The sequence below is a fragment of the Bombyx mandarina genome, chromosome 06, assembly GCF_030267445.1.
Source record: "Bombyx mandarina strain Sakado chromosome 06, ASM3026744v2".
Classification (NCBI taxonomy): domain Eukaryota; kingdom Metazoa; phylum Arthropoda; class Insecta; order Lepidoptera; family Bombycidae; genus Bombyx; species Bombyx mandarina.
In genome coordinates, this window is record NC_143213.1 from 3,200,067 (window position 1) to 3,211,416 (window position 11,350).

Genomic DNA, 11,350 nt, shown 5'->3' on the forward strand with positions numbered 1-11,350 from the left:
CACTCGATATTCGGTACAGGTAGATACTATAGGAACATAATATTTCGTCGAAAAGTCGTTGGTATGTACAAAGCACGCCTAAAATTCGAACCCCGTACCCGATATCGGCAATTCGGCACAGCGACTATTCACTAGACAATCGAGGCAATTTCATTAATTCAGGAGTTTTTTCAATCGTTCGCTTTGTCACAACACTATTTTTATTTCATCAAAAACTGACAACACAGTAAACGTCAGTTGACTTCGTCTAATAAAAAATCCGACTATAAGTCCTAAAGTTAATCATTCAAAATGCAGTTTACGCAGTAAGCGTGGTGAACCCTTTTTGGGAAATTCTAGAGTTGTTTATCCATTGATTTACTTCAACTCTCTGTGTTTATCTATATAAATATCTTTAACATGAACTATACCTATATTACACTATCACAAATTGTTTGTATTTTATAAAGAAAAAAACAACTTGTAAGACCGATTACATAAATTTCAGCAACTACTTGGATATCTTTAAACTCTATAAGATATATTATTATTATTCCTGTAATTTCTTTTGCATACGATACATAACAGCAGCAATGATTTTTAACTCATCATGACTTAACTAAGTGGTAACAACATAGCACTGGCAACACTAAAAACTTGTATGCGATATCTTCGTTGCACATACGGATTTCATAACGAAAGCGAAAGAGATAAGAACATTGTTTTTAGAAATATTAGACGCGGATTAGTGAAGACAAGAGACAAGTCAGACAACTCTGCTCATCACAAATGTCAAAACTCTCTCGATGCCAAGTAATAATTTATTGCTTGTTTTAACAATTTTTAAACAATATTTATCAAAAATGCATCGGGATCGAGTTTTTCGTGTTCACGCCGCGATTGTCATTGCGCGAAGTAATACCCATTGCCGCATTAGTGCCGTATCAAGAATTTTACTTGCTACACTTGAAAATGTCAGATTGTTTTTTAGTGTTTTTCATAATATTCTGGCAAAAAAAGTCATACAATTAGGTTCAAAGTTTCCCATGGAAACCTGGTGTTGTTTGGGTAGGCTGAAATCCGAAATTATGTGATCCTACTAATGAAAATGAGTTTTTTTGTTTTGTTGTTTTGAGGTTAGTTTTTGTTCCCGCTTTAGAGGCAAGTTGTTCCAGTCTGGTGTCAGCGGTCCGGTGAGTAATAGTCTATAAGTTCTCACTTAAAGGACTGCCAAAACTCTGTAACTCGAAATAGCCACAGAAGGCTATATTTTTTGAGAAATTGCATCCTATCCAACTACAATGTTTACAGAGCAGAACTATACAATAGACAAATGTGTGTGTTTTATTCTGTATAAATTGAAAAGGAATAAAGTTTTTTTGTATGTAAAACTGCTCTAATACTGTCTGTCAAGAGATTACAATGTATCAACAAAGAACTTAAATCAACTAAAAATAATTATAAGTACAGTTGTTAAGATTTCACAAAAATGTTATATCCTGCATGTAACTGAAGGTAAGATGATGTTTACATTACTTACAATATAAACAGTATAGCCAACAGCTATTCAAAACTAAGTAACTTGCATAATTATGCAAAACTACATTGTACTTTATTATAAATAAATGTGTTTATTGGACATTCAAGTTTTCTTGATAAATAAGTGGTGCTGTTGCTATGATTATATAAAGAAAATAGTTTTAAATGCAATAGTATTAATTAGTTTAATAATGATATCAATATATTTAATTAGTATTTTAAAAGTCCGGTGGTCTTACTGTTGTTCATAGACTTAAAAGTAGAGTACACATAAATAACTTTAAAACTTATAACATAATATGTGTATTATAATAATTGTCACATAATGATTTTTAAATTAGAAAATTTTGGGTTCGATTCCCATAAAAATATATCAAAATAGAGAAAATAACAACAAATTGCAAAGTGATTTGTAACAACTGAGTTCGATCCTCAGATTTTTTTGTGGAACAATTTGTCTCAGTCAAAGGTTTTTTGTGTCAAGAAGTAGACCAAAACACAGTACTAATGTGACCATGGCATTTTAAATTCAGGGTTCAAACCCCTGAAAATATTTAAGGAGTCTCTAACAAAATATAAATTACATTTCCTAGGTTCATTCATTTGATAAGACAAAAACAAAACTATAAGGAATTAAGAACATATCTGACAGTTATTGGGGTGTTGTTGATGGCAATGTCAGTGTTATTCCCATTGACTTTTTTCTATTATTGCAATCTTCTTACCTCATGTCTCAAGGTGAATTTGGTATGTCTAAGATTTTAAGAACTACCTTACATGAGGAGGACTGCCTGCCTGCAAAATCTATCAATGTTTATTTGAGTTGAATTCCCAAATAAACTATTGTGATTAAAATAAATAAATAGATAAAAAGTTTTTGTGGTTACATGGTGTGATGTGTATTGTGGTTTTTTTATGTTTAGATGGTTGGACGAGCTCACGGCCCACCTGATGTTAAGTGGTTACTGGAGCCCATAGACAAGTACAACGTAAATGCCGCCACCCACCCTGAGATATGATTTCTAAGGTGTCAGTATAGTTACATGGCTTCTCCACCCTTCAAACCGAATCGCATTACTGCTTCACGGCAAAATTGGTACCCGCCAGCGGGATTCGAACACCAATACATAGCAAGATGCGAATGCACCAAACGTCCTTATCCTTTAGACCACAACGACTTCAAACTTCGAGTTCAATTTGGACCCTATTCATCTATGCAGAAGAAGGCGTATGTCCGGTAGATACCTCACATGGTTCATAAGTTCCATAAACTGAGTTAGATTCTCAGTTAAACTACTAAAAATCATGATAGTGTGGTAACAGACTTTCAACCTCAAATCAAAACATGACATAATCTAGGTTCGAGTCCTAGATGAAATATTTACATGAGACGTTGATGACTGTCCAAAGACAGGTGGAAATTATCGAAAGTAACAGTTCGGTGGTCTAAGGAAAATGCTTTATAAATAATATAAATAAAATCATAATTGTAAATTTTTTGGTAATCTAACTGTCTTGGTTTGAGTCTCAATTCGTTTTATTGTTATTTGGAACAATAGACTTTGATTATGATTGGTTTTTCATCAATAGTATTAATGAATCCACTTTTATTGCTTATGAAAAATAGACAACCTATCTTGTGGTTACCACATCCCATTGACTTTGAAACTTGAATGTCAAAACACACTTCTATGTTTGAGACTAATTCTCGTTAATATAATTAGGAAGCTTGCTATCAAACGTGCTATAGAAGTAGCTTCAGGTAGTTTTTGTAAAATTATGTTTGAATTGATATTTAATGAAGAGACAATATGGCCCCTGCCTATGCAATGCTAAGTCAGATTCCCATAATCAAAACGGAAAAATATTTTAATTGCTATATATTTCTGGAAGTAGAGTTAATAGCGCTGATATTTAGTGGTTACCAGTATTAGTAGTTCATAAACTATGCAGAGTGAATGCTGCCACCCAGCCCTAAGACTCTGAGTCGAAGTTTCAATATTGTTTGACAACTCTCTAACTTATTGTGGCATAATTGGGCTTGTTGATACTTACTCCTGCAGTCTCATAATATTCTCCACCAGCAGGTAAGTTCGAAAGAATTATAGAAATATTGTAATCTTTTCTTGAAAAGACAGTAAATGTCCTACGCTAAATAAACTTATTATCAAGACATTGAAAATTTTTCAGTTTGGTATCTCCCAAAAAGATATTCGTGGAAAGCATTTTAAAAGGTTAATTTGGAAACTAATTAAAGATAACTTAACGAAATTATTGTGATATATAAATATAATGTCGAATATAATTAAATTTTATTCCTCAAAGTATACACATTGTCTCAAGTTTTGGTGTCCTTTTCACTTATATATTTGAAACTTTTGAGTTTTAAAACAACCATGGTGCCATTTTTTTTTAATCTTTTAACTGAATCAAAAACAAAAGTATTAGGTATTATTTTTAGTTTTTTTTTTTTTGTAACAGAAATAAAATTTGTATCTGTTTTTTTATAAATAAAGAAAACAAAAGCTTTGTTTATTTATTACCCTAATAAAGAAATTCGGAACGCTTCGTCTATTTATTTACCTTTTTTCCCCGATTCCCCTCAATCCTACCCAGCAATCAATTATATGACTGCATTTTTATCGCGATTTGCATATGCTCTCTTAAGCCTTAAAAAATAACAATATTTATTCATTAGGCCGTTAAGAAAGCATTTGCGTCATAAATAAAATTAGTTTAAAAACAATACAGAAACCTGTGTTTTATTCCCAAGGGCAAAGGTATTAATGATCTGGTTATACCCAACAGTTCCCGCGCAATTTATCCCAGGAAGAACGGGCGCCGGACTCCTGATATTAAACGGTTTCACTTTCTACATGAAGAATCACCAGGCGTACGGGAAGAAGCAGTGGTATTGTTCGTCTAGGGACGTCCACGGGTGCCGCGCTGACGTCATCACTTGCAAAGGTGCCGATGGAAGAGATTATATTTCCATATTCCGCGGGAGGCATATCCACGATCCCCCCCGCTTAAGGCAATGTCACGACGGTAGATTTATAAGGGAAAAAGATTTTGTAATAGGCAGACATTATACTAAGTGATTTATATCGTTTGTGAATCTAAAATCATGTGATGTACTTATACAAATGTGACTTGAGCCTGTTTCTGATGTAGGGACCTGCTAGTTTATTAGTTTTAATTTATAAGGATAAGTTATGTAGATTTATAAAAAAATAATCAAAAAATATATAAAAAAAAGAATCGACTAATGATTGTAGCTTTTATTTTACATTTGTTGAATATAGCAAAACGCAATCTACGAACCCATTCTGAAGTGAAGTATTATTGTATTAAAGATTAATTTTATTAGTTTCATTTTATTTAATTTAAAGTTTAGCGGGTATTTTAAAAAAAAAGTGATTCTATTCTGTTCGATACTGTTGTATCTTTTTTTTTTTGTAATGTACACATAATGATGCCTGAGCTCGGTTTCAGATATATACTATTTGCCGTCGCACCGGACCGGTAGCATGGTGCTGATTTACAAAGAGAACAAATACTGGATAAACAATCGTTATCAGAATACTATAAATTGGACGTGCAGAGATCGCAAGAGGATCGGCTGCACGAGCTGCGTGCAGACCACGATCGAAGGACGTTACATCAAGCACAAGGGGTTCCACAATCACGACGACAATTACACCAAATACAATTTCGATAAATGATTGACGTATTGAAATTATAATTGCTCACGATCAATGTATGTATGTGTGTTTGCTAGTAACGTGGGTCGATACAGCGGTTTTCAAATGAAACTGGACGAATCATGACCGAGAAATCGAAAAATATTCAACACCCTGAGGGATTCCGTATAGATTCCCTTCTTTATTTCGCGTGAAAATCGTGTTTTTGAATCACTCCTAATTAACAGCACAATTGAACCAATAGGAGTTTTATTGTTGCAGCGGATTACACAGTTTTAAGTTATACCTTATTATTTTTTTGGGTCTTGTGTATTTTTGGCGGTAAAAAAAATCTCGTGTCACAGACTATCTTCTTTTTTCCACCTCCCGTGCATTCCGGCTTACGCATCATAAAAAAGGAGCGTTCTTAAAAGCCACAACCCTCAATGTTTAAAATTTATGGCAATCATTGACACCTCACTTTTAATTTATTTTTTTCGTATTAAGTCTATAAATTTCATCGGTGTTATATCAATTACGAAAACTCGCTTGTACTGCAAGCGTCACTACACGTTACCCAAAAAAAAGCACGCAATGTAAAGGGTACAACAGGCGGTGATGTAAACTTAATAAGCATATCAAGATGCCCAAATTATAAGTTAGTGCAAGGTGGGTGGCGCATTTACGTTATAGATGTCTATGGGCCCCAGTAGCCGCTTAACACCAGGTGGGCTGTGAGCTCGTCCACCCACCTAAGCAATAAAAAAAAACCTGTGCGATATGTTTTTTTTTATATGTTTTGTTGGAATCGTATCGGCTGCCTGTAAAAAAAAGTGTTTTATGTTTAAAAAATGTTAATAGCTAGTAAATATCATTGTTCAACCTTTTTTTTTTTTTTAATGGCCCTTGTAGGCTGACGAGCATACGGCCCACCTGATGGTGAGTGGTTACCGTCGCCCATGGACTTCAGCAATGCCAGGGGCAGAACCAAGCCGCTGCCTACCGCTTTTAAAATGATCTGTTGATAAGGCTGCTCGAATAGATCATGCTACCAAATAAGGGTTCTGTGTAAGGAATTTCGTGTTAGGAAAACGGAATGCGCGCTTAAAATAAGAAATCGGCTTGGGCCTATGTTTGTAAATTTTACAGACGAGAGCGCGAATAAAATCTAAATTTATATTTCTGACATGGAAACCTGGTTAGGGCTAAACAGCTTAAGCAGATAGACGAAGACCAGGTCAGTATGTAACACGAATGTTTGGAGCTCAAAGTATTTTGGTCTAATTGTTTTAACGATTGAAAGATCGACTGTCTGTCAAAACTTTCGCCGCTATCATTAGAGACGCTATTTAAGGGGTTCTAAAACACGATGTTCTTTAGTAGTTTTTTTTTTTTATTGCCCTTGTAGGCATACGAGCATACGGCCCACCTGATGGTGAGTGGTTACCGTCGCCCATGGACTTCAGCAATGCCAGGGGCAGAGCCAAGCCGCTGCCTACCGAATTCAGTAGAAAGGCTAGCCGTACACTACTTACGGGAGAAACAGTGTGGCAATCGTGTCAATGAATATGTATAATGACTTGTTAACAGTCTCACGCAGATAAACCGCTTAGCTTAACGACCTTGAAAGCTCTAACTCAATTAACAATAAAAAAGAATCATCTACTCATGAAAGCAGGTGAACTTAAAATCGACTTGGATTTCGTGCAGGGTCATTTTTTCTGCATATTATAAAGAATTTGCAGAGATTAGTTGATGATTTTTGCGGCTACCCGCTAGTGTGGTTATTATTAGTGATGGAATAATTTTCTCTTAGCTTTAGGGTTACGGACACGATAATATCTTTCGATTGTTTTTTAAAATAAATATCGGCAAATATTATCGATAAAAGAGTAGATATTATTTTATTACATTAAATAAAATGTTTCTTTTGTTATATCAATTCATACTAAGGACTTTTAAAATTTAATTCAGAAATCGTAAAATTCCGATCATCAATCTGTTCCTTTTTTTTTAGTCATAAAAAATCGCAATTATAATCGTCGATAACGGATCAATCATAACTAGATATTATTTCAAATCCCCCACTTTCCTGTTTGCTCTTTTGACCATATCTTTGAATGGGTTTAAGTCGACATAATATCAGTTTATTTATTTTGTAAGTGTGTGGATGTAAGAAATGCAGTAGCTATTACATTATAAAAGAACTGCTTGCAGTTGGAATACCCTTAGCGATATTGTTAATAGTAAGCGAGACTTGAATTTCGAATCTATTCCAGTATAATAAAGTAATTAATACCGAATCTACGGCATTATTAAGTCAATAATATGTACTGTAATTTTCAATATACAATCAAATATGTAATTGATACGTTTAGTAAGTATTCTTATAATGATACTGTTGATAAATGAACTGCGATTGAAATTTCGTGATCTCCTCAATATTCCAGTTTAGATTTTTAGTAGTTTTATATGTTTTGTAATTAGTAGTAATAAGGTAGGAGTAGTATAGTAGAATGCTGAGGTATTTAAATCCTATAATCCCCGTACTAGTTATATTTAAAAAAAAAAAAAAATAGTTTATCTGCCCGAGTGAATTGTAAATTGTTTGCCTGAGGGCTGTTCCCGATAATAAAGACCAGCAATCGAAAGCTTATTAATCGGTCTTTGTATTGTACGCAATGTAACTAGCGCAAAAATGAACCGACACTGAGGGCGTCCAACACGTGCCTTAGACTTACATTGCTGGTTTGCGGTCAGTTTGCGTGCTAAGTTTAAGGATTGCCTTACATCGCTCATACCTTAGCTTCGAGTATCAACTCGTTATGAGATGGTAATAGCATTCCTTGAACGGTGTGATTTTTTAATTTAAGCGCCATCTAGAATCGAGCGACGAAACTTCGAAGTAACTCGTTAATAATGCATTCGAGCGATAGATGGCGTTGATTATGCTAAATTATGTGTATGTACCTAAGGTTGTCTGGATCCTTCATTAACTATTAAGGTTTAATATACATATAAATTAAAACATTTGAATTTCGTTTGTTTTGTAGTGCTGAATAATTGGACTTTCCAGAATTTTCGAATTTCCTAGTCAGTGCATTGTTTATAGAAAAGTATGTGCCAAACTCTTCAATTTATAATTTTATTATAGTGTAATAAAATCGGATACGTAAAATTCTCAAATAAATTATTGAATATAATGAATGGTACGTTTTTTTTGTTGTTGTTGTTCAATTACAAAATGTATTAAAAGACATTCTGAACGATTGCATTAGTTTAATATATAGGTTCAATTATTTGCAAGGTGTCGAATGAAGTCTAGGTAAGTGTACAATCGTTGCTATTAGAACGGTGATCGAACCGATTTTTTTTCAAAAACCATAATAGTGCTAAAAGATCTCAAACGTTTTAGTGCTTATGGTGAAAGGGCGTAACGGAAAAAACTTACTAATGCTCAACGGTTACACGTATTACCAACATAAAGTGCTCAAAGACGGTTACCGATGGAGTTGCACTCAGATGGGGTCCAGGTCGTGCAGAGGATTCTTGCACGTCACAAACGATATGCTGGTTATACGAGCGCAAACAGAACATACTCATCCACCCTCGAAGTACTTATTGGAGAGCACGAAAATGCAGAGATCTTATGTAAGTATCAATTTTTTTTTATCTAGTAACGTAAGTGTTGTTCCGGAAACCACAGCGGATTAATCTTACTAATTTGCGTGACATTTGCAATCTGTGAGATCAAATATTTGGGGAACTATAACATGACATATCCTTCTTCAAACGAGGCTTGTGGAGAGTACTTAACGGTAGGCAGCGGCTTGGCTCTGCCCCTGGCATTGCTGAAGTCCATGGGCGACAGTGGCCACTCACCATCAGGTAGGCCGTATGCTCGTCTGCCTACAAGGGCAATAAAAAAAAACACTTTTACGAACGATAGCCAAAAAAGTTACGAAAACTATAGTTCGCTAACTTGTTTTTTTTTTGTTTTTTTACCACATATGTAGTATGCCAATTTGGAAAGTTTAAAGGTAAGCCTAGCCAATGAGATGCCAAATTTCAATATGTGCAATAAGGGGAAATCATTTTAAGATACCATTTTAGCCAGTTGATGATGATGAAATTTAAGCCTCAACCAATTGTCTCGGGTAATAGCTATATAATAAATCTCACCAAGCATATTGCTTGCTCCAAGCAATAGAAAATTGTTCCACATGTCTCTGGGTCTGTGGCACCCACCTGACATGAGCGGGGGCTTGATAACCACAAAATGTATAGACCTTGTCTTTTGCCCATGATTAGAAAAAAAAAACATTTAAAAATCATGACATCTTTGTTATTTTCAACTACAATAATGACTAATCTATATCTTTATTAGTATAATACCATGTTATATTTTAAGGTTACTAAATGGTTGGCACAGAGCAAACACAAAGAGATTCAATGCTTTTCATTATTTCTGATAGGGGGAGCCTTACGTATTTGAAGAAGCGATGTTACTTCAACTAACATTATTTTAATTATTGTGGTATTGTTTTTCATTCTAGACGAGGAGACCGAATGAATCTATAAATCCAATAGCGTTTAAAATAAGCAAAATACACGGCAGAACTTCTTTTTAATTAATCTATTTAGAGTTATTTGGTTCTCTTCAAGGGATAACTGGACTTGCAATTTGATAGTGCAAATCGTGTCGATTACATTCATAATATATTATTGTTAGCTCTTGAATTGTACTAAGGATTTATTTTGTATTAAATAACAAGTAAAAAATTGTTGAATAACTAAAATATGTTGTATATACATTAGATCACCATTGTATCTTATAATCATGTATGATTATTAAAATATATTACGCCGTCAACAAAATATCATTTTTTATTTTTTTTTCTCTTGCCATAATTTGTCTTGATATGTTTTTGTCTTTAAATATTATTGTAACGAACAAGCTACTTAATATTGTACGATGATTTTGCCTGAATTTAGCGTAAAAATAAAATCGTAACGACATTGGCTGCCGTAAACCGTGTCCTTTCGATTATAATATTGCATGCAATAAAAAAAATTAACCTCGGCAACTATACGATTTGTCAATATTTTGTCCCGCAGTTGAGTTCTACTTGCGTCCAAGCGGTCGGATCAATCTCCGCTTAAACAATTTTACTTTCTACAAGCATTTGAAGGCCAGGTCCAACGCGTACCGCTGGAGTTGCACTGCTTACGGTTCGAAATGGAAATGCAAAGCGCATCTTGTCATCACCGATAAACTCGAAGTTCTAAAGGCGAATATTCTTCACAGTCATCCGCCCACCTCGAAACGACCGGACGTTCGGAAAATCGTTGATTTGAAACACTCGATTAACGAGAGAGAGATTAAAAGGGTTGGTAAAATAAAATCGGACATCGGAACTGATTCTCAATCGAATTACACTCTGACGTCACCGCTTCATAATTATCTCGTGGCTCACAGCGTTTTCGGAACATATTAGATCGAAGACCAATTAATTTCAATTTGTCATTTTTATCTTTCCTTTTTATTTTTTCTCGAAGCAATAAATTGCTATAAAAATATATATTAATTAGTAATTTTATGGATTATTCGAACAGCTCTAGAGCTAATTAATGTTAAGACCGTAAGATAATGATTCTTGATTTTAGTATGCTCATTTTTAGCAACGTGCCTTTACAAATAACGTGTCTTCTAGAATTAACATCTATGAATCATGAATGTCTCCGGTATATCATTGTAGTTTTATAAATTGTAAAATAAGTTATTTAATCGTTTGAGTGTGATAATTTGCATTTCGTAGTAATTTGTCCAGTATTATTTTGTGATCGTTTTAAATTATTTTAAGGAAATATGTATATTAAGACTGCTTGGGTTTTTTTTTGTGATAATACGGCATCTAATTTTAGATCTCAGAAGCATTTTAGTGATGTGAAGTTTTTTTTTCCTTATGTGTCCTATTTTTAAAGTAAGTTTTTCGCATTACTTTTAACTTTGATTTCATTAATTCTTAAGCTTTTTTTTACGAACTTTTGTATACGATTAATGTTTTCTAAATTAAGTATTTAATCAATAATGCTTGCCCTCGTTCTACTATTTTATATATCTTTATTAAATATTGAGTATACGGAAA

At 33.9% G+C, this 11,350-nt stretch overlaps 1 protein-coding gene across 5 annotated transcripts; it reads left to right on the forward strand.

The window, feature by feature from the left end:
- Nucleotides 1–728: 728 nt before the first annotated feature.
- LOC114239931 (uncharacterized) lies at nucleotides 729–11,350 on the forward strand. 5 transcript variants are annotated; one of them, XR_016323208.1, is made up of 5 exons: nucleotides 729–4,485; nucleotides 5,014–8,526; nucleotides 8,617–8,852; nucleotides 9,218–9,241; nucleotides 9,758–11,350. XR_016323208.1 is itself a non-coding variant. In XM_089728088.1 (4 exons), the coding sequence occupies exons 2-4, from the start codon at nucleotides 8,708–8,710 to the stop codon at nucleotides 10,697–10,699; spliced, it is 549 nt and encodes a 182-aa protein (XP_089584214.1). In that variant the 5' UTR covers nucleotides 5,242–8,526; nucleotides 8,617–8,707; the 3' UTR covers nucleotides 10,700–11,350. The 5 variants fall into 5 exon arrangements, 3 of the variants coding, with proteins under 3 accessions (XP_089584214.1, XP_089584215.1, XP_028026164.2); XR_016323207.1 differs by lacking the exon at nucleotides 9,218–9,241; XM_089728088.1 differs by lacking the exon at nucleotides 729–4,485 and having other exon boundaries at nucleotides 5,242–8,526; nucleotides 10,320–11,350.